The 25,839-nt window shown below is 46.9% G+C and overlaps 1 protein-coding gene across 1 annotated transcript; it reads right to left on the reverse strand.

The window, feature by feature from the left end:
• Nucleotides 1-5,113: 5,113 nt before the first annotated feature.
• CYTH4 (cytohesin 4) lies at nt 5,114-22,619 on the reverse strand. The gene is made up of 13 exons (XM_009086472.4): nt 22,483-22,619; nt 16,959-17,041; nt 14,498-14,598; nt 13,882-13,948; nt 11,490-11,608; nt 11,035-11,115; nt 10,252-10,364; nt 9,549-9,697; nt 8,482-8,593; nt 7,985-8,061; nt 7,559-7,630; nt 6,571-6,725; nt 5,114-6,246 (listed from the first exon to the last, which is right to left on the reverse strand). Exons 1-13 carry the CDS (start codon nt 22,499-22,501, stop codon nt 6,174-6,176), a joined length of 1,221 nt encoding a protein of 406 aa, XP_009084720.1. The 5' UTR covers nt 22,502-22,619; the 3' UTR covers nt 5,114-6,173.
• Between the last annotated feature and the right edge of the window lie 3,220 nt (nt 22,620-25,839).

Consider the following 25,839-nt stretch of genomic DNA (forward strand, 5'->3'; position numbering starts at 1 on the left):
GATAATGACTTCAGACTTGCCAACCCTCCCTTTTTTCCCCTCCCTCCTCTTTCCTGCCCTGTTACCATGCAGTTTATTCTGGCTCTATTATTGGCTCCACTTTTGGGGCTTTTTTTCCCACCCTACCTATATTCACTCAGGGCCAAGCACAATACCACGAGAAGAAGGGGATATCTGTGATGGACATTCTTCTCCCACCCAGGCACAAAATAATTCACAGGATCCTTTCCACACAGAAAGTGAAAATGTGCAGAATTGTCTCTGTCCCTGTCCCTCCACTGAGGGCTGGAATTTGGGGTGTTTTTCTCAGTCAGAAGGCAGCAGGCAAATCACTGTTATCTGTGTGTCTTCCTTTTCAGGGAGGGCTGTGTGTCTTTTTCATTTAGGTAATAACAGGCTTTTGGCAGCACCTCCAGTGCAAACCCAAGCTGCAAGTGAGCAGCAGGAGCAGAAGAGTTTGGCTGAGGTTTAACAGTTCACATTCCACTGGATAATAGGGGGTTTTCCCAGAGCTCTGCCAAGGCAGGCTCAGTCTGTCCAGGGAGCAGGAGGGCAGGAGAGGCAGCATCAGGAAAACCAGGGATTTGTTAAGGCAAGTTTATGGAGAGGGATGAGCAAAGCCCAGAAGGTGGAAGGTACCTTGGGAAAGAGAAGACAGATGCAGAAGTGAGGTGAAAGGATTAGAGCAGAGAGAAGATAGAGGAAGATGATGGAAGATTCTGGAAAGCAGCATAAATTTGGACAAAGTTGAGAATGGTCAAAATTTCTGATGATGACAGGAAGACCCCAAAGTAGTATTTTTTGAGGAGACAAAATACTAGCTCTCTGCACACTTTATGCCATTTTAGATGAAGGGTCAGTTACAAGCTCCAAGAAATTCCTGACTGTTATGTGAGTTTTCACACAATTGCAGGGGTTTATATTTCTCTCCCTTTTATTTTCTCTCCCTTGTTGCAATAGAAGATAAATGAGATCACACACACACACAAAAACCCCAACAAACAAAAAAGCAAATAACCAAATCCAAAAAAACCAAAAGCAAATACCCAGGCTCAGACTCAGCCATGTGTTGTTTGTTAATATATTCAAACTTTCAAGGTGTCTCTCCCCAACAAGTCAATTTTAAAACCTCAGTTTTTCCATCTTTCCAAAAAAGGGTTGAATACGGTTTTCAATGTTCACAATGCACATCTGCCTCCCGTGTGCTGCTGGATGGTGATACCATTGTGAACTTTTGCCCCACTGGGAGGTCTGTGACCCCCAAAGGAGGCTCTGACTTACCCGTGAATGTGATCCCAATCAGATGGGGCTTCACTGTCACTCAGAAGCTTGCTGACTAGCAATAAATATTCATAGAACTGATTAGATGGTAATTGCACAAATCACCACCTCTTCAGCCAATTCCAGGAACCTTGATGCCACCCACCTCACCTAAAGAGGCAGAAGAAAATGTCTCTTCTGAAGGTCCCTTAAGGTCAGTCTGGTAGCTCAGGTGGAGGTTAAATGAGTCACCTTGCCAGGTCCCTTAACACAGCCACAGCAGTGCTTCCCTGGTTCTGCCCCAGGTGAAGGGCTGTGCTCCTGCTAGTGTAGCCTCCAGGGGTCAGGAGCCTAGAGACATCTCTGCAGTCTGTCCTGCTCCCCTCTCCCCACACACTGCTTGCTGTCCAACCCCACAGGGATTGCCCTTCCCTGCTCCTCTGTTATCTCTGTTCTTCCCATCCAGACAGTTTTGCCAGGTCCCTTCAGCAAGGTACAGGAGCAAACCATGCTGTGCAGGCAGGACATATGGGCCTGTCCCTGCACAGCCTGTGCCTTTGAGGGCCCACATGTGATGGCCACCTTGCACCATCCCCACTGTCTCCCTGAGGTGTTGGGCTGGCACCTCTAGTGACACAGCTGTCCCCTCGGAAGAGGACAGCTGTCAGACATGAGGTGTCCCCCTGTGGTGTGGCACAGCATCTGTGGCAGAGGGTGCAGGCTGCTCAAAGGGTGTTTGTGCCTTGCATCCTCCTGACATTTGTGCTACCCCTGCTCTGGAACTGAGGTGGAAGCCTTGTTCTTGTCAGTGCCAGCCCTTCCTCAGTGACAGCCCACAGGGACGCAGACTCCTTCACCCTCCTGGAGTCATTCCTTGCAGCCCTCTGCCCCACCATGCACAGTCTCCTTGAACTTGGCCCACTAGCACCAGCCTCCAGCAGCAAACTGCTGTCTGTACACAGGCTCACACACGTGGGAATGGGATAACCCGGGACAGGCAACATTCATCTTCATTGCAGAGAGGCAGCAGGATTGGAAATGGCATGGCAAGATGAGACTGCTGCATGCCCCTGTCACAGGCACTTAGAGCAGAGACACTGCAGAGGTGACAGCAGTGACACTCCAAGAAATCCTGGCCAGGTCTCAACCCCTGTCTGCCTGGGCTTCCTCCAGCCCCCCAAATGGGCCCTCTGCCAGGCTGGAGGCAGAACTGATCCAGAGCAAGGTGCAGCAGAGAGGCCATGGTGCCTTTAAGAGCCATCCTGCTCTCTACCTTCATGCTCTGGCCTTTCTATTGTGTGAAATGCACACTCAAAACAAAAAAAATAAGAAGGAAGAAATACCTCAGCACTCCTGTCTCTGTGGGTCCCCTACCCTCAGGTATCAAGTTGCTTTCTAACCACCAAACATAAGTGGTGGGAGACAGTAGGAACTGCTCCTGTTGGGCTCACAAATCTGAGTGCACCATCCAACCAGCTCCAATACAGTGAGGCTGTGCTTCTTTCCATACAAATACTGGCTCCCATCCCTCTGAGGCCATTGCAATAGCCTTTCCAATCCTATGGATTTATGGTATGAGCTGACAGAGCTGTTGTCCCCTCTTGGTGTCAATCCCTGCACCACTGTGGAGGGGTGAGGTACAAGTGCTCACACAGAGGGAGTTAAAAGGCTGGCAGTCCTGGTGCATGTAACCCTGTTTAGCTGACAGAAAACAGCTCCTCGATTTTCCTGTGGTGCTGAAGGCTGTGTGATGCACAGCTGAGCAGTTTCAGGCCTGACAGGAACAGTGTCTCTAATGGGTGCTCTCACCTTGCCACTGAACTCCATCGTGGCCAGCTTGGATGCAGTCTTGCCTCCATTTGCCCCTGAGTCGCCATCATCAAGAGCATTCAGCCCCTGGCAAAGGACAGGTTCAACTGATGTCCTTTGATCACTCTCACTCCACAATTCAGTCCAATGTGCCTCCATTTGAACGCTGTCCTACCACTCCACCTCACAGAGATTTTCTCTACCTAAGCTGTACGGCAGGAGGCTGCTGGCTCTCCTCTGCTCCATCTCCATCAGTGCAAACAATTTCTAGAATGCCTTTTAAAAATGTATTAGCCTTCCAAAAAGGAGCTGATAAACAGGGGATAGGAGGACAGGAAGGAGTAGGGAAGTGGCAGGATGCAACAATGTGGTCTATTCCGCACATCTGCACTATTCTCCTCCCAGCCCTGTTATGAAAATAGATGGACATTTATTATGAAAAGGAATGGCTGGGTGTGTGCAGGAATCCTTAGGCAGGCAGGGAATAAGTGTCAGTCTTCTGCATGTATGTTTGTGTGAGCCACACATGCTGGCTATGGGAAAGAGAAATACCTCTGCCATCCAGAAAGCAGTCTGTCAGACTGAGCACCTGAGGGGCTCTGTTGTGTGTGCCTGTGTGTCTGTACCCGTGTGAGCTGCTGCAGCTGCCCTCAGCACAGAGAATGTGTGATGGTGGTCAGCAATACGTTCCCTGGTGATGCCATTCGAGTTGCATGAGTCATTCCTCTCATAAATGTCTAAGGGCTCCAAGAGAGTCTGTCAAAGCAAACAGGCATTTGGGGGGGGGGGGGGGGGTTGGCGGGGGTCAGTTTTAGAGACCTTTCCCTGGACACCCAGGCCAACACCAGACATATGGGTACTCAGCAGCCATGAGGTCAGGCCACCACTCAGAAAGAGCACATGTTGCATTGCTGGTGGGCAACACCACGTGCCACTGTGTTCATGGCACTGAGGAGACCAGGGCATCACTAGCAAGGAGTTTAGAAATTAATTTTCTCCACTGGAGCCAAGGAAAGGCAATGGAGACTCAAATTCACTGTCTGTCTCCCTGCCTCAGTTTCCAGAAGAAATGAAACATGGTCCAACCCTTCCTGACTCTTGTGGTTAGCTTGACAGATGGAAGTTACACAATTGCCTATCTCGGCATTGTTTTGCCTCTCTCAAGTTGTACTTCCCACCCTGTAACCCCTGGGAGTAATTTTTCTCTGCAGTGTGGGTATCTAAGAGAAGAAGGGAAGAGAAAGGACATATGCAGCCTGAAGAGAATTAGAAGGGCTGGGGATGAGGAGGAATAGGGAAGAGCTTGGATAGACCCTCATGTCATAGGAATGATCCAGGTAAACTGCGGGGAGGGCTTAGCCTGGATTCCCACACCAAACACTAGATCATGGGTAGAATAAAGACTCCAGACAACATTTTGATGGCTTTTGTCACACAGACTATAAACCTGAGAAGCACTAGAACAGACATTTCTCACTCCAATCTGAGGCTCTGGGGCATCTCTCACTAACCAAATGCATATTTGTATTTCTCTTACGTATATGGGAGATGTTGCCAAGATAAGGGACCATATTCTGCCTTCTCTTCCACCTCTGGACATGAGCCTGCCTCTGCACTGAACCCAAAGCAGGAGTGAACGTGTGTGTGCAAGCACGTGTGCTCCAGAGCAGTGGGCAGCAAACTCACTGTGTATCACATCAGGAACAAAGGATTCAGTGCAGGAGACGTTTGCAGGCATGAGCAGAAGAAAACCTTCACTCTCCTTCTCCAGGGTGAGCGCGTGCTTCAACTCTGAGATACGCTCCCTGCCTCTTGAAATTAATTCAGCATTCCTGAGACTTGGGCAAAAAGAACCAGAATGAATAATCGGGCTGTGCCGGCCTTGCTGCAGATTGCCTGGTAGATACAGCCCCCTGCAGGAAGGAAAAAGCCAAGTGACTGCAGCAGTGCTCAGGCTGCTCTGCTGGGCACAGGAACATGATACTCTTATCTCACATCCTCTGACTTTATCACAAAAATGATCACATTACCCTGAGTTTTGGGCTTGTTTTAAGCACTTTTATTTCTCTCTTTACACAAGAGACAAAAACCCCCAGACTCCAGATGATACCATTGTATGAAGATGGGAATGAATGCCTCTGTGTGTGTGTGTGTGCTGGTGGGGAGGTGTATGTACCTCCATTTCTTCATGCCATCTGTCTGAAAAACTTTCAGATACAAAACCCAGGCCTCTGAGCTGCTCAAGGAACCAACCTTTGTCAGGGAGCCATTAGCCAGGAGGAGAGACAGAGTTTGGGTTTCTTCCCTAAGGAAATCAGTGGTGGTCCCTGAGTCTCAAAAAAGATAAACAAAAAACCCCAGAGCTGCTTTCCTGGTCCCACAGCATCTCTATGCTCAGTTAGCCCTTATGCTGAATAGGGATTCAATTATCTTTGACTTTTTAACATTTATGACACAGTTACAGAGCGGGGTCTTCCCACAATTACAGCCCTCACTACAGGCTTTAGGAAGGGGGAGAGAGGGATTTCTTCTGAACTGAGGGCTTCTGATCTTACCTCGACCTCTGGTTTCACAGTGAGTTTCTAAATATCGGTGGCCTCCACCCCACAACCACTGCACATCTGTTCATGGAAGAGAAACCACTGGGGCCTTTCTGCTCTGCAACTGACTGGACCATGCTCAGCTCCAAGAGAATCTACAAGGTCTCTCACAGAAAAATACCCTGGTCTGGTGTGACAACGGGAGGGGCTGGAGACACTGTGTGGACAATCCTCTCAGATGGTCTCCTCTCAGATCCTGTCCCACGTGTCTGGGGCTACATGGGAGAACCCAAAGGCCAATTGCTGTTGAGCCTTTACGTTCAGACATGGGCAAGCCCCTGCCCACAGTTCTGACAGTCCTCAGTGGATCGCACCCTGTGCTTCTGCCTTCAGTTTGGAAGGGGAAGAAGCAAAGAGAGCAAGCTGTCCTGTCAGTCATCTGCCTGCCAAGAGGGAGGTAGATGGAACCAAAGATCCCAGATTTCTTCACTGGAAGAGCCCAGTGTGGGAGGGAAGCTGTCCAATAACCTCCACCTTTCTCATGCCAGGTGACCAGGTCATGGCTCAGTTTTTGCTGGCAATCTTTTTCTTACGGGCAGAGACCAGATCATAGAAAGGATCCTGTGTGATGCTGGTCCTGGAAATTAGAGGAAATAGGAGCAAAAGTAAGAGATTTAATGATGGAGAGCAGCACAGACAACCTAACTGTACTTGAAGAGACACCACTTATCAAAATGTAGGACTGGCGATCTGCAGACTTACAGCAGAGAATTTAGCTGTGGCTAGAGATTCTCCAGAAGGGACCTCGAAACTTTTTAAAGTCAAGGAGTACCACAGTTATACTGCAAACATTTCTTTCCACTCTCCTTTTCAAGCTCTGATAAAAGATAGCCAAATAAACTTTGGGACCACTTGATCCTAAGGCTTAAAAAAGGCAACTCAAGCCTCAAGCTCTCCTCACCGTATTGCCTCAATCCACTCATCACGCTCTGCTGGAGTGGCTGCTGAGATCTTGTAGGACTGATGCTTGCCTTCAACCACCTTCCCATCCCCATCTGTTTTGCAGGCTTTGATCTTCTGCCCTTTGCAGTTGGGAATGAAGAGTTCAAAGCAGTTCTGTCCAAAAGGAAACAAAATGGGGCAGTAGGATTAGACAGGGGACCAAGAAGACTGCTGTCTTCAACCATGGGTAACAGGCTCAGAGAGCTTTCAAGAGGCAGGAGTCTCCAAAAGGCAACAGACCCTATCTTCCTCCACCCCAAAAATTTCCCTGTGAGTTAGATAACCTTCCTTCTTAGGTAAACACACTCCTCCTGTGAACAACTGGACACTAAACCAGGCTTTATGGAGAGATGGAGCATCAACACTTGCCAAAACACACCTTCTAGGATCTGTCACTCTGCTGCACTCATGAAAATCCCTCCCCCTCTTAAGGAGAAGCAACATCCTCTTTTCTACTTGCCACCACACAGATAGAAGGCACTTTTCCCAGAGCCATGACACATTGAAAAGTGGGTATCCACATAAGACACACAGAAGAAATGAGTCACTTCCTGGGCAAGTTCCCTAACACCAACAGTTCTGTTTGGTCTACATGTGCTGTAACTCATTATGGAGAGTCCCGAGGAGAGAAATTAAACCCACATCTCCTGGTGCAAAGTAAGTAGGGAGTCAGCTGTATGCATTCATCTCTGCCCCATTACACACACGAGAAAGCATACAATACAGTCAGCCAAAGGACAGATCTCTACTCACACCAAAAACATAAATTAAAAACACAGCTGTGTCTCTAGATGGGGCAAACAAGGCAGTCTGCAACGGCACCTTCCCTCTGAGAAGCAAGTAGAACGCGAGCAATTTGTGTAGGGTAGGAATAAACTGTGCATCTTCTCTTCCCTCCAACCATCTGATAGCCTGTGTTGGCAGAGTGCCAGCCAATGGACACTTACTGACTTTTTGGGATCATCCACCTTCCGGACTGATAGATTCTCCAAGGGGATGATACCCAGAGGCTCTTTGTCCTGAAGGCAAGGAAAGATGAATTAACACCTAACATGCTCCCCAAATTTATGCCACTATTTAGAACCTCTCTGATTTCCTCTGTGTGGGCCTTTGTGGAGGTGACAAGGGCAGAGTAATGCCTCAGGAGACCTCTTCCATTGACACAACAGGGAGTTTAGTCAAGAGGAGACCACAGCTGCAGGGTCCAGCCTCTTTCCTCCTCCAGATGGGAGGTGAGGAAACAGCACAGGAGAGAGTGGAGGTGTGAGATCAGTCTGGGAGGGTAAAAGGCCTCCTACCCTCTGCTCCTCCCTGGCCCCCCAGAGGCTCATCACCACCCAGGACAGTTTCCCAGCCGTGAGTTAAGCCCTTACCGTGGTATATTCGAAGTAATACAGGCAGTTATCGGTCAGAATGAACCAACGGCGTTTCCAGGTTTTCACACGTCCTCCTAAAGACAGTGAGGTTCAGGAGCCATTAGTCACACATTTTTCTGTCCTTCCCCCAAGCTCCTGACATGCACATAGTCACACCCTCCCAGCTCTGCCTGTAGCTGAGCCCCAAGGAGACACCATGATACCACTGACGTGATGCTGTGTGATAGACACTCACACAGGGAGCCAATTTTGCTCCGATGGGTCGGGGAATGGGGAGGGATATGTTTTTTGAGTCCCTTTTTGAGCAGACAGAGCCTGCAGGAGCTGGGACAAGGGAGCAGGCAGCTGGTTTAAACAGCAGGTGTCAGCCTCAGCCTACTGCAGCAGACGAGAGCGAAGGACAGCAGAAATGACGGTAAATTCCTGGGCAGTTCTGTGTTGGGAGGCAGGCAAACGGGGAGGTCAGAGGAGCTAGGGGAGTCCCTCCCCCTTACCTAGTTTCAGCAGCCAGCCTTCACGGTTAGGGTTGAAGAAAGTGTGGGTGAGGTCGTTGCCATCATCCTCTGGTATGGAGAACGGCTCGTTCTTTATGCTCTCAAACAGATTCTGCCCCCGAGCATTGGTGGGAAAGGACAGAGAGAGAAAGGTTGATTTCTGACAAGGCTTGTACACAACGATCCTAGGTCCATCTGGCCCATCACTCTGTTTTTACAAAGCAAACTGGGTGAAGGGCAGGAGAGCACGCGATGAGCACTGGGGGTAAAAGAGTCCCCAGTCTGCACCTCAAAGGGTCTCCGGGGGGGGTCACCAGCTCTTTTCTGCATCTTGTGCCATAAAAAGAGTCTCAGTTTGTAAAACCACAGCCACAAAATTGTGCTCCCATAGCAAGACAGACTGCAGTGACCAAACCCAGCATGTCACAAGTGCAGCTGTGGGTAGTATTAAGGCACTAGGATGGGACTCGGCACAGCAGAGATGCAGCCCCATTTAGAACCAGGGCTGGTGGTGCCAAATGCTGCTGGGAGACCAGCATGTAAACCTACATGGCCACAAGGAGGCACATTTCACAGAGCCAAAGCTTTGGCACTGAGGGGCACAAAGGGTGACATTCATAACAGCAGTGACAGGGACGCAGGTTACTGCTTTCAAAGGATACTGAAATGTTGCTCACATCATTGTATCTGCCATCATTTAATACACAAATCCCAAGCCAAGGGGGAAAAAAAAGAGACTACAGGCTCCTGCACCTTCCCTCAAATTGCCTGAAAGAAATAGCACTCTGGAGACAGATCTAAGGGGATGATGCTCAGCAAAGCCCAGGTGTGGGAGGTTGGCAGCCCCTCTGACACAAGAAAGAAGTTTTTCTGCTCAGGCTCCTTGGGGGAAGGCAGACACATCTAACCAGGCTGCCCACCTCTACCTTACCTCACAGGGCAGGTCCCATGCCTGCTGAGCCTTCAGAAAAATGCCAGCTGTAGCTTTGCTAATGGATGCAGTCCCTGTCTCTGCACCTTTGCTTCTCAGTGAACCCACGGGATGAGAGAATAGGAATTCTTCTTACCTTTAGAAGCTCTTCTGGCAGGTCCCCTCCATTGTCAATGCCTCTGTTGATGGACACAAACCTTTCAAAGTGGGGTTTGTCTTTCACATTGGGGTTGTGCAGGCTGGTGTTAAGCATGATGATAGAGAAGGAGAGTACATAACAGGTATCTAGCAAATGAGAAAGAAAATCAGCATGGGTGGCACTTGTCTTAGAGGGCAGATAATTCACACCACAGGTGGCTTGGATTTTAGTCACTGAAGAAGAGAGCCATCCTCTCATTTGTAGGAGAAGAAGGGAGATGTTCCCTCTCCTTGGAGAAAGAGGGACACAATTATTTCCTGTGAGGGAGGGGATTCTATGCCCTCAGGATAATGGGGCAAGTTAGGCAGATGCAGTCTAATAAAGGCTCTGCCAGCAGGAAAGTTTCTGCAGACTTCCATCTGTCAGTGCTATCCTTGCTGTGATGAGGTAACACCTCCTGTGAGGCTGGGAGCCCTTCTCAGTTTGGTGCCCATCAGGAGGGCCTGGAGCACAGTAGCAAAAGGAGGACTGAAGATGCTCAGTTTATTGAAAATCTTCACAGGAGCTGGGCTGCCTCCTTTAGCTTAAGGGGAAACACACTTCCTAGTGATGCTGCCTGTGCTTTGTGAATGGAAAAGGAAGGCTTCTCTCCCCAGCAAACAGCCTAGCTCAGCTTTACAGGCCTTCTTCCCTTAGCTACCTGTGGACTGGAACACTCCCGGGTTGCACTTGCAGTACCAGCTGGCAAATGCCTCCATCATCCGGTCAATCTTCTGCGCCTCCCCGGGCAGCCGGAAGCTCCAGAGGAACTGTCTGTCAGGAGCAGTGTCACAGCACCAGTCAGATGGGTCCAAGGGACAGGGATGCCTCCCCTCAACCCGTGCAACACCATGAAGGTAAGAGAAGTCACCCCATCACACTGGGGAGACAATACAGGGCATGGAGCAGGAGCTCTGCTCCTCTCTAGAAATTGCCTGGATACATCAGCCTCAAACACCCTGTGTGCAGTAAAGAGAACTAAGCCTCCCAGAAATCACAGCTCTGCTCCTCCAGTGAGAGCCCTGCAAGGCAGCAGAGGCCTCAGGAGAAAGAGTCTTGCCAGGAGGCAGCCTGTAATAAAACAAGGACCCTAAAACAGAGTCACTTTGTTATTGAGGTAATAGGCACCGAGGACAGATATTTCCTGCTGCCAAAAATAACCTTTTTCATCCCCCCAGACACTGCAACCACAGTGACCCACTTTTCTGCACATGGGCAACCCAATCAAGGGGCCATGAAAGTCTTTCCCACCCCCTTGAGGAGCTGTTGACAGCTCCAGGGCTGTTACCCCTCACAGGCTAACAACCCTGGAGCCAACACACCCAGCAGGGCCTTGGGAAGCTCCCATTTCAGCCCAAGAGGGCTTCCTGACCTTCCTGTGTGGTGAGAGCCAGTGGCTGAGCAGATTCCAGCACTGTCCCCTGTCCCCTGCACGCTCACTCACCTCAGCGCCTGCACCAGGTTGAGGTTGGCAAATTGGTGACATGCCACAAAGGCCTGGAGGATCTGAATGTTGGTGGGGTCCCTGGGGGAGGACAGAGGGAAAAGGTCAGAAGTGAGCTTTGACCCTGCTCTGCCTGGATGTCCCTTGGTGTGACAGCACGCATCTGGGTCCATCCCAGTCCCACTTCCCTCTGACCAAGAAGAAGCCAAGGTGCACACTCCGTTCTGGGATGGCTGATCCCATTACAGTCAGGAGAAAAGGTATCCCATATGGCCAGCCTTAGTCACACTCCAAAGACCCTCCCGGGGTGTCCTGCCCACCCAGCCCACTGTGGTTGGAGATATGCTCAGTCTTGGCACCTGGATGAGGTCTGCCACAGGTCATCCAAAATGGTAGTTCAGAGGAGCCAGGCAGGACAGGGCCTCCAAGGGGTCTCCTCATCCTGGGTTGCTTACCTCCCACCCAGGTAATCCCCAATGGCTGTCTTGTTCAGGCCTTCACCCTTGTGGAGGAATCTGGCAATCTCCTGAAGGTTTGAAGACAATACCTGGTGCTCTATCAGGTACTGGATCCCCTGGGAAGGAGAAGCAAGATGGGGAAGTAAAGCAGCTCTATGGTCTATTGAGAACATAGGATCCCAACACTCTGATATCAGCCTTCCTTTGCTTTCATGTACTTGCTCCTCTCTTATTCCCCAGCCCCTTCATGGGAGCACACAGCCATGTTCTCATTTTTATTCAATCCCTCTTCATCCTCTATGGGTTGTCAGTCCTATTTTTAGTTCATCCCTGGATTTGGCTAAATGTTTCACTGGGATGGAAACTCAAACAAAATAGGGCAATGTAGATTTGAAGTCCAAAAAAGAAAAGTCAAAATAATAAATTTTAATATTTTCAATCAAAATTCCTTACTGTTCCATTCCTAAATGTCTTTTTTTTACCAAATTAACTTAACTTAAAAGTAAAATTGTTTGTTTAAAAGAAGGCATAATAAAAAAAATGTACTCAGACAACTTGGCTTGAGACAACTTGAAACAATTTTTTCCTAGATTTTTCTTCTATGCCACAGAACAGAGAAGTCTGCAATCTTTTCAGCTCCATCCCTCCTAGACAATAATGATGGAATATGCTTTTTAAGGAATATAGAGGTTGTGAGTTGGGTTGTACAAAGAGTCAATATCCTATTTTAGAGAGAATTTCATGACTTTTAAAGCCAGAGAAAAAGCTGAGGCTTTTTTCAAAAGATTCTTGACAATATCTAACAGTGCTGCAGTTCTCTAGACCACATTGCAATTTTCTTTGCAATATACAATAAAGGAATGAAAATTGGTTTAGATCCATCAAAATGTTCTACTTCAACAGAATCATTTCACTTTCTCTTGCAATATAGGAAACTCTTTTTAAAATGCCCCAAAGAAAAAGCAGCTTTAAACAAAGAAATCAAAATTTTTGTGAGATTTTTGCCACTCTATTTTTCTTTCTTTTTCCCCAGACAGATTTTCAGTAAGATCAATTTAATTTTGAAAAGCATTGCAGTGATGATGGGGCCCCATTTTCCAGAGGAAAATGTTTCTCCCCAAAGCTTTTTATCAGCTGGATTCCTAATGCTTACCTCCTCTAGCCTCAGGAACTTTCCATGGGATCTTGGAGATAGGAACGCATTTATAAGTATCAGCATTGCATGGATGGAATGTAACCTTATAAGGAGGGGCAAAGAAATTTCCTAGCATTACAGCACCTCCCACTCTATGGCATGGAGCAAGAGGGAGGCAACCATCAGAGATTTGCATTATATAGGCACAGAGTATATAATATTTCAACCAGTCTGATTGGCATTGAACTCATAAAGCTAAACTGGTTTGGGGTTAGAATTTTAGTTTGGGCATTCCTGCAGAGCATTGCAGAGAGAGAGGCCTCAGGGGCTTCAAACCAAGGTCAGACAGAGAGGCAAAATAAGACCAACTCTCACACAGGCTCTAAGTACTGACATCACTGCTCTGAGACAACTCCCACTGGCAGAGGGACATCCAGGGGACTGGCAAGCACCCAGCTGGCCTGTGGACACTGAGGAAGGCACCTTGATGCTCCCAGCAGGGCACAGAGGAGGCATGAAAAGCTGTCACACAGAGCAGCAGACGCCTGAGATGCTGGCTGTGGTGGGGAGCTGATGATCAGCTATCGTTTGATCACAGCTTGGGGTTTTCCTCAAAGAGCTCAAAAAATGCTCCACTAATGAGAAGGAAGGAAGAGGAAACTGCCTTTCACACATCTTCTCTACTTAATCATGATGGTTTTAGAACTTTCTGCAGAGGGCTGAAGAGTCTTGATACCACTGGTCAGAGCTCCAGGAAGTGGAAAAGCTATGTTCATTCCACAATTCAACCAAAACTGTCTCCAAAATGACAGAGGCATTCTGTCCTCTTCTCTTCTGAATGAGCCAAGGAACCTGACACAGCCTCAAACTTCTCACCTTCTTAGTTCATCCTCCTTTACCACATTACAGCAAGCTCCTAGCCTCTGAAGGGCTGTGCTGAAGGAAGTCCAACTCTCATGGCATTCTGGCAGTGTCAAAGCATCCTCCCTTTACTTCTCTTAGGTTTGGGTTGAATTGTATGGCGTGGCCTCCAAGCCCATGGTGGGGGGAGGCAACACAGCTTGATCATATCAGAAGACCTCAGTCAGGGGCAGGTTGGAGGCTGCTCCCAACAGGGGCCTCAGTGAGGTAGGAACCCATCCCAACAGTCCCCTGCCACAGTTCCTTTGACATCAGTGGCTGCAGCAGGAGCACCAGCCAGCAGAGGCTCTTCCTCCCAGCTTTACCCTCATAGGCAAAACGAACAAATCCTACCTTTTCAGGATCCATGTTGAATTTCTTCCGGCCCAGGGACAGAATTTTATCCCTCTGTGACAGCTTGCTGTAAACACAAAAAAGAAGGAAAAGTCAAACTTAGAATAAAGGGATGTCGCCCTGATTTTCTAGGATTTTCTAAACCTTCTGATGTTTACCTCCTTGTGGAGAACTTTATTGCACACTGTCTGGAGATAACACATTGTTTTGCATTCCTTTATGGAGGAGGAGAGACTTGATAGACTGTTAGTTTGTCCAGTGGCATTGGAGAGGTGGCACTGTCACCCTCCAATCCACTGTCACTTTTGGAAAACTATAAATGTTGGAGTCAGAAAATAAACTTCCCTTTTTGTTCTTCACCTTGGAGCAGCGGTGTGCATCTAGTTCTTTCGTGTTCGCTAGCGACATTGGACCATGTCATTTCACTGACAAGGGGAGATATCACAAGGACAGGTGTCTGTCTATCCAGGAATAATAAGAAATCTAGGAGAATAGGAGGGCCTCATTTCCCTGCCCATTTCCCTGACCTTGTTGTGAACCGAATCCCATCAGCGTTATTGTTTTTTCAACTTAAAAAGAGAGACTTTGCAAGCAAAGGAATACTCATTCCACTCACCTGATCTGTTCTCCAGGATTACTGTCTGCCACCTGCTTCTCCTCTCCATGCTGGAAACACTCAATCTCTGCAAACACCTCAGCAATCTCCTCCTTCAGCTTCTGCAAAAGAAATATCAGGAAGGTGAAGGCAATGGAGGGAAAACCAGCAGACACAGCCTAAGGAAGCGTAAGAGCATGTCTAACTTCTTCCCTCAGTTACAGGAAAAGGACAGGTCAGGTGGTCATGACCAGCCAAGGATGCCTATGAAGCGGGCACTGCTCTGGAATCACCCTGCTGGATTCCAGGTGCAAACAACTGGAAAGAGAGACAGAAGGAAGTTCTCATGCCTATTGCCAATCAAGACTGGAAAAATCAAACTTAATCAGTGTGGCAAGTGTCAGAGAACTCGCCCCACTGTTGATTCCAGTTCCTCAAACAATGTCAGATGCAAGAATCCTTCCATTGTGCCCATTCCTTTTGAGCTTTTATTTTGCATAGCCCTGCTACACATCCAGGAAAGGAGAAGTAGAACTGGTAACTGTGAGATCAATATGAACCCAAAGTGGCTGTATTGTGAAACACAGAATTTTTAATGTACCTGCCATTTAAATACCATTGAGAAGATAGCTCTGTTCAGTGGAGAAAAAGGAGAGGAGGAGTAAAGGCAAAGTAATTACTGCCAGATTTTAAAAAATCAATTGTGGAATTCACGTTCCTTTAAGCCCATGACAGACCATGGCTGCCTTGGCTGGATATTCTGTGTTACCATGGAAATGAAAGTGTCTATATCTCCTTGTTTCCATCCTGCAGTTATGTTCCACCTCAAAGCCAAAGTGCATCACAGCTCTCTTCTACGAATCACCCCAATTCTTCCCCATACCAACCAGAACAGGCAAGGGAAGAAAGATTATTTTACGACAGATCCTTTCTCATTGAGGAATGAGGATGTGGATGGAGAACATAATCAGATAGAGAAACTGAATTTCTGCAATATTCCATAACTTAAAAGAGCTTCTGGGTTTCAGTTTTGCTCTGGCCACCTTCTGTTGTACTTGATCGGTCCCCAGAGCTGCGAGTGTTCCTTACTAAGTTTTAGGTGTTGCACAAATGTAACAGAACCATGATCTCACCTCATGACTTTCAAATTATTATCAATTTTGTTATTTTATTCACTGCTGTCTTTTGGCAGTGTTACTGGCAAGCCAAGACCCATCCTCTTTTATCTTCCACCCCCCCTCCCCTTCCCCAGATAGGACCCCAAGTCTTTGTTCTTAAGGGTACTGATAGATACATTCTGAAAAAAAAATCCCCTAGCGAAAATGTCTCTTGTTCTATTACACTCTTTTCACCCAAACTCACTCTGCTCCACTGGACATTGTGTATTCCAGTGCTTAATGGCTTTAGGTTTTAAAGCATGGGTTTGTGCAGTCTAGCAACCTTTCTCTGCCCATAGCAGGCAAAAAAAAAAAAAAAAAAAAGTAGTATTCCCTGTTCAAGTATCCTGCTCTTACAGTGCCCATTGCCTGTTCTGAAAACTGAAGGGAAACAAACGCACACAAGCAAGTCCCAGGCACGTACATTCATATTCTGTTTTGCAGAGGGGGGACGAGAGAGCATTCTGGTTTGCAGCAGACAGAGGAGGTCTGGAAGCCGATGAAGTAACATGTAGTTTGGCTTAATCCTTTACTCCATTCCAGAAAATATTTCAGCTATTCCCTAGGCATCTGGACAGCTTCATGTTGTGGAAAAAAAATCAGTCCGAGTCCAACAATTCAGTGCTATAAGCTCTCTTAAATGGGAAACCACATTTCATGGTGGAGGCAGAATGGAATAGAAAGGGGACAGCACCATGCAGGACTGTGATGCAGTCTTAGTGACTGATTTTGAATCTGTTACTTTCAGACATTTTAGGAGCTACTGGAGAAATGGTTTCTGCTCAAAGAAAAGAAGGAAAACAAGTTCCAGCCACAGAAACTTGTGTGGAAGGTCCTGCCATAAGACCTCTTTGAAGAGACAGTATCCTTCATGGAGGACTTGCTAGAAGTCCAAAAAGCAAACAAAAGTTTGATAAACACAGGGGGATGCTGCAGGTAACCAGGACTGACATATCATTAGCAGGTAATCAGTAATTAAAAAGAATCATAAATGCTGAGTCGGATGCCTGCCAGTACAATTTAGTGAAGATATTTCTTTACTCCTAAATATGCAATCCCAGCTTAGCGTTGCTCATAATCTGACCAGCCTTTTTCAAACATCCCATTGGGGCAGCTGAGGATTCCTGCAGCAGAGAGTACCACAGGCTGGATGTACCCTGGGGGCAAAAAGGCCAGGGCAGCCTGAAGTTTCAAACTTAAGTTGGATCATGACTGAGAAAATGCCACCTTAGCAAGAGCATTTCTGCATGGCCTGGACTATTATGTGAAGATGCACCTTGATGAAGACAGATTTCAGAAGGCACAAGGGACAGGATGGTCCTTACCTTAATGTCATCCAAAAGCTCCTGTCTGTGCTTCCTGATTGTCTCTATTTCAGCCTCTTCAGCCCCACTCAAGCAAGTTGATTCTGAAAGAATAAAGATTCCTGTGAAAACTCTACTGGGGCCCACATATCATGGAAAAAGCTGCCCCAACCTCTCAGCACTTGCCTTCTCCTAGGGTCATTCCACAGCAACTCTGATTTCTGTGTGTCCAGCATCTGTGCTCCCTGCTGTTGCAACCACTGCACCTTTGCCTTGCAAATGGTTCTCAGCCCAGAGCCTGCAGCACAGACCATACCCCCTCTCCTTGCAGCAAAAGGCTCTGCACACCCCTCTCAGCTGACCCTGCAGACTCCCACTGCCTATTCAGCCAATTCTGCTCTGAGCACTGTGAAGAGGTCTCACTAAATGCTCTCTGGTGGTTGTTATGTCAGTCATCTTTAGGCACTGAAAATCGATGACCTAAATACTTCATCTACATCCACCTCCCAAGAAAACCATTGGCTTCCTGAATTATCTGCCATAGCAGAGTCAGAAATGGCTTAAGAGAGAAAATCAAGGTTTTTCAAGCAGGAGGACAGGATCTAGAGGATGAAAGCCTTGCTGAAAAAGGAATGTCTTTGAGTGGCTGTTGTTCTGTGAACAGCAGAAAATGCAGAAATATGAGTAGGGTTCCTTGTAATGTACAGGAACTTAAACAAATAGCAGCAGAACCAAGGCAACCACAATATTATTCATAAAAGACCTAAAAAATGGGGTGACAGTGATGCTGCTAAATATAATCCAGGTGAACCACTGGTGAACCACTGCAGAGCCTCTTCTGCAAGGAGAATGAGAAGGCTGCAGCTCTAGAGAGGAGACAAAGCAGAAGATGAGGCCCCAGGAAAAAAGCAGAGCTTGCAGAAAGCTGAGAGCACTGGAGATCACTGGTGAACTTGCAGACAGGGTCCTTGCTGCACATAAACACAGCAAGAAAAAGCTTCCCCAGAAGGCCAGGTCAAGTCCCGGGATGCCCTGCTCCACTGTTTCATAAAACAAAATCCCCTGAGCCTCCTGTCTTCCCAGAAAAAAGGGGAAGTAGCACCAGTTGCATTGGAAATTCTCTTAGTGTGGATCTCACATGCAAAACAACTGCTATAAATGTGAGTGGAAGAAAAAAAGGGAAGGAAGCAGCCACAACAGACAGAAGGAAAAGCGACAAGGGCAATCATCTTAGTATGCTTCTTTCCTGTCATGGCCTCAACAGCTCAGAAAGACTTATCTTCCCCAATCCAAATCTCTCCCCCATCCTCCTGGCTAGTTGGGTTTCCATGTGCTAAGTATGTTCCTGCTACTTTTCTCAGGCATCAGCCTCTTTCCTGCCACTCTTCCTGATGGTTTCAAGCATCGCATTCCCTGGGGAGGGGTTGCTGAGTCTGCAGGGGTAAAGCACTGGACAAGGAGCCAGCATGAAGCCAGGCTGGGAAGGATCCATGTGCCCTGCAAGCAGCCCTTGTGAAGAACAACAAGAAGCTGTCTGATTGATGAAGCCAGACAAGAGGGAAGGAAAAAGGCATCCAAAAGCTTGCAACTGCCAAATCTGTAGGTGAGGGGAAAACCGAAGCAGGAAGGAAGGTTAGCAAACAAAAAACAAACAAATGAAAAGAAACCACAAAGAAAACCAACCAAAAACAAGCAGTGGCTCTGGTACTTTTCTGGTGGGTTGCTGACTTCCCTTTAAATGTCAGCCCTGGGCCTCTGAGCAGTGCCCAGGCCCTTCAGCTTAATTTCTGTATCCTGCAGTTGTGGTGTCTGCAGGAGATCAGGCTGGCGTCTCCATCTCTCCAGCTGTATCTCTTTCACTCCTGTCAGGGCTTGTAATTGTGGAATCACTGGGGTGACTCCTTGACAAATTACAACAAAGACCTTTTGCCCTGTATTTCTTTCCACAAAAGCACCATAGGAGCACAGCCCTGAGGAACCCTGCCTTCCCTGCCCCGTCAGCAAATTCTGGTGTGGCTGGTTGCTTTGCTTTAGTTGTTCTATGTCTACTAAAGCATCTCAAAGAGTCATGAGGCTCCCAAGGGACGCCATCTCACCCACAGGACCCCCAACAAGGCTATAATTAACACAGGTCCCCTTCCTCCTGAACATTTGAAAACCCCAACTCCCACCTACTGAGTCTGTCAGAATGAGAAAAGTGTGGGAAGGACTCTGTGTCTGGGGAGGGCAGGGGAGAAAAAGAAGGAGTCATAGACAAGGGGAAGGAATCAAGGGCTAAAAAGGTAGGAAAGGGTGACAGAGTTTGGAAAAAATGGGTGGATCAAACTTTTAGGGCAATTTAGACTGAGCTACAGAGAGGGTCTTCGTCAGGTTTCCTACACAGCTTAAGTTCTTGGTTGCTTTAGAAAATGGTCCATGCCTTGTCAAAGTCCTCAGAACCACCTCAGTTCTACTTCCCTCTAGGACTAGGTCAGCACACAGATGAAGCATAGCCCTGGTCAAGGTTCTCTGCACAGGGGGAAATTTCACCCTGATGAAGAACACAGCACAAAAACACCCGCAGGTTTCAGAAGGATGCTGTCAGCCCAACCAACCCTGAAGTTTTCCAGTTCAGACGCACAAAAATTGGCTACTATCCTCTCCAGAGAGAGCATTAGGTTGCTGTTTGGAATTTATTTTCAGAGAGCAAATGCTCAAAGGAAAGTGCATCAGCATCACATTTGTTGGTCTTACACCTGCTCCTGAAGTTGTTTCTCCACTCCCAGGGCAGACCCACATAGAAAGACTTCCAGTTCTTCACGAACTCACCAAGATTGTATTTTCAGTGCTGTCACTCAGGACACAGACTTCAATTCCAATTGTATGGCTTACACCTTCAGCCTCCCTGCCCAGAGGGCAGGTCAGAGTTGCCCAAACATCTGGGTACTTGTGTGGCCAGCAGAGAGTTCTGTGTTTGCTGGTTTAATTTCCCATTGCAAAGGGCTGTGCTGAACCACCCAGGTGTAAGGCTTTCAGTCCCATGGAAAATTATAGGAATAGGGAGATGGCTTTTGAAGCACAGAGGTAAGTGGGAAATTATCACCCAGGAGGGCTGGAAGAATGAACTGCAGAAGCAGTAGGGAAAGGTTAAGAAGAATGATTCTATCTGTGCCACTGCTGCAGACCTGTGTGTTACACACTGGTGGTATGACAGCAAAGCTTCATCAGGCTCATTTGCAAGGTAGTGGAGGGCTTTGAGTATCACTGCAAAAGGGTTTGGGCACCTCTGCCCATGGCTGCACAAAAGCAGAACAGCCTGACAGGCAGCTTCTCCCTGAAGGAATATCCCTGGTAGAAAAATTTCACCTGAAATTCCTTGTCTTTTTTGATATGGCTGCTGGGTCATCTCCAGTACAGACCACCACCTCCACAGACAGGTACCAGTCTAGTAGCAGAGAGATGACAAAGCCTTCCACTCCTCAATTCCTTCCAGCCGTGTGCATCTCCCTCCTGCAGCACTCCACAGTTCTCTGCCAGCTCGTGTGAGAAGAAATTCAACATAAATCCCAGCAGGTTTAATTTGCACATTTCAGCTATGGGGGGAAAGCTGGGAAGAAGAATTTATGTTGTCTACTGGTCCCCTTAGCTCACTTGACAACTTACACCCATCCTTCAGGATAGCTTTCCATGACTTTTGCCCACACATCCCAGCACAGGACACCACAGAACCAGTCTGCTCTACCGTGTGTCACACATCCAGCTCAAGGGCTTGGCACAGCAGCTCTGTGGCCTCACTCAGACAGTCCTGAGAGGGTTCTGAAGGAAGCTGGAAGAGGACACACACTGCAGGGAGAGCAGCCTCCCCAAGGCATCAAGCCTTTCTTGCAAACAGATGGGCACCTAACAGGACCATCACGTCTCCAGGCAGGAGGGGCCCCAGAGAAAGGTGTACACGCACCTCTGACCTTCAGGACAATCATGCCACAACTGAGTGATTCCAAATGCATTCAGTACTCTAAAGCTCACTGGAAAACTGTTTCTGGTGGCAGCCTTGGCTACCAAGGGAGTTCAGCATCAAACAAACCCACTTTCTCACCCAGCTTTGGAATGACAGGATGGGATTGAGCAAAAACATCAGTCAGAGCCAGCACATCTCTCCAGGCATTGCCTGTCTCCAGGCTCTGCCTCTACCCAGAGCTGAGCAAACCCCCACAGTGCCTGAATAGGATGTCATTGTGTTATTGCAGTGTCTATACTTTCTTGAAAGTACACTTGCTTGAATGTGTAACTTTCAAGACATAATTAATGCAATAACACAACTTAAGTGAATGACTGTGTCAGACCTTCACTTAGGAGACCCCCAGTTTCTGTCAAAGGCACACCCCAAAATAAATAGCAAAATATCAGCTATCCCTTCTCCTGCCCAGTTTGTCCTGCAGACCCTTCGTCCACAGCTGCTTTCAGGTAGCGAGGACTGGGTGATCAGAAGAGACCCATTTTCACCAACATTCAATACCAGTCAGATGCTGGCAAGAACTCAGCTCCTACAGGTACCACCAATTTCCCTGGCAAGCAAGGCTGGTATGTGGCTTGAGCATGCTCTTTCCTTGGCTACACACATCAGAGCTAAAAAGTGCACAACAGTTGTTGAAACTGGGCACTGCTTTTTGCTTTCACTCTCCATATCCTATACACAAAAGCCTGAGGGGACAGAGTCAGACCGAGAAGAAATATTACAAGGTGATGCTTGTTCTTCCTTTGTTCAGCCTGTTCCCACTCAGCTCTCCCTCTCTGACACACTCAGAGCTTCCTCAGCCAGAAGCTGGAAATGTTCAGCCTGGTGCAATGCCTTTCCTTACTGAATCCCAACCACTTTATCCACCACCTGCCAAAGCAGGAAATAAAACCCAAGATCTCTCTCAGTTCCTCAGATGCGGTTCATTTCCCCTCACCCACATCTGCCCACTGAGATTATTTCAGGGCCAGGCAGGCCCACCTGTAGATCCCTTGGAGCTTCTAGAACCCCAATACAGTTGTCTACCTCTAACATGGCCAAAAGCAAGGGAGGCCCCAGTACCAAAAGACTTGCACGGGCATTACACTGGGTTACCCAACTGCATGAGAGGCTCTACAAAGGCAAGCCAGCTCCTGGCATCTGTAGGGAGGAGCACACCACAGAGGAGCTTGCCAGAGTTGAATGAGAGCAGCCAAAGCCAGCAATGCTCACCCCAGGTGTCACATACGCCATTGACACCGAGGAGTCAGTTCCCAGCTTGCCCAGCATTGCTGGCCCAAGGAATCAGAGCAGTAACACTCTGAGGACAAAGGTCATTCAAACCAGTGGGGAAATTTCTCCCGATGGGAAAGGAGAGCAAGTAAAAAGAAACCCATGTCTGATGCTGAAGACTGACAAGCAATTAACTGTACCACCAGGGATATTCCAACATGTCATTCACTACAGCATCAGCATCCACTCTGGCTGTTGGGATTTCATGGTGTGCTCTTCTCCATCAAACCGACTACAGAGCCCTCACCCCAAAAAAGACACCCAATGATTGAGGCTTACCAGCAGGACAAAGGTCCATCCTGAAGAGCACGATATACTTTCAGCACAGCTGGTGTTCCTCCTTGTATTTGGTTTGTTCAGATGCTTCACAGAACTGAAACAACTTGGAGCCAGCGACCAAGACCGCAGCAGCATTGGGGGGGGCGGGTTTCCCTGTGACTCCTCCTTCCCCTCCTTGTCTCCCCACTGTCATATGTCACAAGCTTGTGGCAGTGCAGGAAACTCCGTGCATGTTTCGATGAGCCCACAGGGACTCATTGCCTACTTTTAAATGCAATTGCACAAATGCATTTCCATCCCAGCAGCTTTTTGGGAATCTTTGTTTGAGGAGATTAAAATGAGCAGTGAGAGGCTTTGGCCTGAGATACTCAGAGGAGAGAGGGGAAAAGGAAGTTCTTGATTCAGAAAACCCATCTGGTTGGGGAAGTGGTTTCATTTTAAAGGGAAGATTCTTTCTATGTTAATTCAGCAGCAGAGTGGGGTGGGGGCAGGGATGGGAATGAAGGTTCCAGAACTGGAGGATGGTTGATGGAGGGCAGGATAAAGTTGTCAGACTCTTCTGCCTCGCCCAATGCTCAGTGTAACTTAGAGTCTTGCTCCTTTCCCCCCACAACAAAGTGTTTTTCATGTGAAACCTTGTAAGTGAACTAAGAAGAAATGCAGTCGTCTCTCAGGTTTAGCAATATTCCTGATGGCGAGAGAGCTGGAATTAGCAGCCATTCACGAACGAAAGGAAATCATGAAATTGGAGGACAGAGCTGAACAAACAGGTCTGAAAGGAGATACTGTCAATCAAAAATGAAATTGAAAATTCCAAAAAAATTTGAAATGCAGTGACTACAACCAAAGGTACTGAGATGAAATTGGGTGTAGGGAAATAGACTAAATGTGCCAAATTATGGCACATTTGAAATCCCTAAAATCAGACAAGAAAGGTAAACAGACAGGGGAGAAAAAGGGACAGAAGAAAAACAGAAGACTTGAAATAGAAAAAAAACCAAAACCAAACCAAACCAAAAAAACCACCCCCTAATAGGATGTGAAAACCAGAAAAGCTAATGGGATGACCTGAAGTGTAGGACTACAGACCGAAGCCTACCCAGTTGATCCTCATTTAAATTGCAAGATTTCATTCCCTTTCCTGAATGAAAATTCTTCCTTTCAGGAAAGGGAAGGAAATCTTGAAATCAGAGGTCAGACTTGAACAAACACTCCCAAAAAGAGATATGGTCAATCAAAAATGAAATTGAAAATACCAGAAAATTCGCCCAAATGAAATTGAAAAACCCAGAAAATTTGAAATGGAATGACTAGAACCAATGGTGCTGAGACGAAACTGGGTGTAAGAAAATAGTCCAAAACATGCCAAAATTATTCCATATGAAATCCCCAAACTGAGGAAAGAAAGGTAAACAGAGAGACAGAATTGAATCAAACAAATTGAAATTTCAAAAACTAAGGAAAAAACAACAACAAAAAACCCCTGATAGGATGTGAAAACAAGAAGAGCCAATGGGATCACCAGAAGTGCAGGAACATGGACCAAAGCTTGCCCAATTGATCCTCTTTGAACTTGCAAGATTTCATTCCTGGTCCTGAAAGGAAATCCCATTCAGGAAAGGGAATGAAATCAGAGGACAGACTTGAACAAACACACCCTAAAGGAAATATGGTCAATCAAAAATGAAATTGAAAAATCCAGAAAATTTGAAATGGAGCAACTACAACCAATGGTACTGAGATGAAATTTGTTGTAGGGAAATGGACCAAAACATGCCAAAATTATTCCACATGAAATCCCTAAATTGAGGAAAGAAAGGTAAACAAAGAGACAGAATTGAACCAGAAAAATTGAAATAAAAAAAAAAATAACCCAAAAAACCCCCCCAACAGGATGTGAAAACAAGAAAATCCAATGGGATGACATGAAGTACAGGAATACAGACCAAAACTTGCCCAATTGATCCTCATTGAAATTGCAAGATTTCATTCCCTTTCCTGAAGGGGAAAGGAATGAAATGAGAAATTTTGAAAAATTTAAAACAAAGAGACAGAAGAGAAACATAAAAATTTAGAATTAAAAAACCCCCACAACAACCAAAAGAACCCCTCCCAAAAAAAACCCAAACAAACCTGATAGCATGTGAAAATAAGAAAAGCCAGTGGGATGACCTGAAGCATAGGAATACAGATCAAAGCTTGCCCAGCTTATCCTCTTTGAAATTGCAAGATTTCATTCCCTTTCCTGAAATGAAGGATTTCAACTTTGTCCTTTGATTTCCAGATTTGATTCCCTTTCCTGAAAGGAAGAATTTTCTTTCAGGAAAGAGAATGAACAGAGTTGAACAAACACTCCCAAAAAGAGATATTGTCAATCAAAAATTAAATTGAAAAATCCAGAAAATTTGAAATTGAATGGTTACTACAGATCATACTGAGATGAAATTGGGTGTAGAGAAATAGACCAAAGCTTTTCAAAATTATTCCCTGATTTGGCCCCTTGCTCTGGGGCCGTTCACCCTCAGAAAGAAAGACACAGATTGCCCTCCCTTCCTCCCAGTGTCTTGTAGTTGCTCTAAGCTGTGGTTATGCTGAAAGTTCAGTGCTGTTTTTGGATGAATCTCCAGTGAAGAATGGGAGATATCCCCAGCTTATACATGTCAAGCAGTGGCAGAAATCCAGAATTAATTTCCACAGGCAGCTGTAGGTAGGGTCATAACCTGTGATCCTTGGGAAGAGCTGGTGGTGTGCATTTAGGACTCACTTCCTATAGCCAGTTTAAATATTTACTAAGAAGCAGTTAGAAACTTGGGAGTGAAAAAAGAGGAAGGGAGTGAGCGACATGAATGCAAATTCATTTTCAGCTGTTACACCCATGTCGTCACCCAGATCTTCATTACACAAAATGTCCACACCTAAAAGCTATTAGAGGCTTTGTGACCTGGGTCACAAATTGTCAATACCCTACTCTTGGCAAACTAAATTTCTGTCTTGAGATTCTGGGTGCCTAAGAGGAGAATTCACTGCTCCACAATGTGGCCCAGAGCCCCCAGTTTCTTCACTGAAGCTGGTTCTGGTGTTTAACCTCCAGTCCTTCCTTCCATCACCCTTTTCTACAAAAAAAGTAGTTTCAGCAGTAATGCAGCTGACATCAAGCAGACATGTCAGCCTGAAGTACTCACTAGAATGATGTAATATTGTCACAGCCTACATCACAGTCTACATGGACATGATATACAGAGCAACACCCTACAATTTCAGACTGCTTCAGCCCGCACAGAGTAACACCAGCTCACTCCACAAGGCTGCAAGCATCTACCCTTCTTGTTCTTCAGCCCAACCTTTTATACCCTCATG

This window comes from Serinus canaria, chromosome 1A (genome assembly GCF_022539315.1).
Source record: "Serinus canaria isolate serCan28SL12 chromosome 1A, serCan2020, whole genome shotgun sequence".
Taxonomy (NCBI): domain Eukaryota; kingdom Metazoa; phylum Chordata; class Aves; order Passeriformes; family Fringillidae; genus Serinus; species Serinus canaria.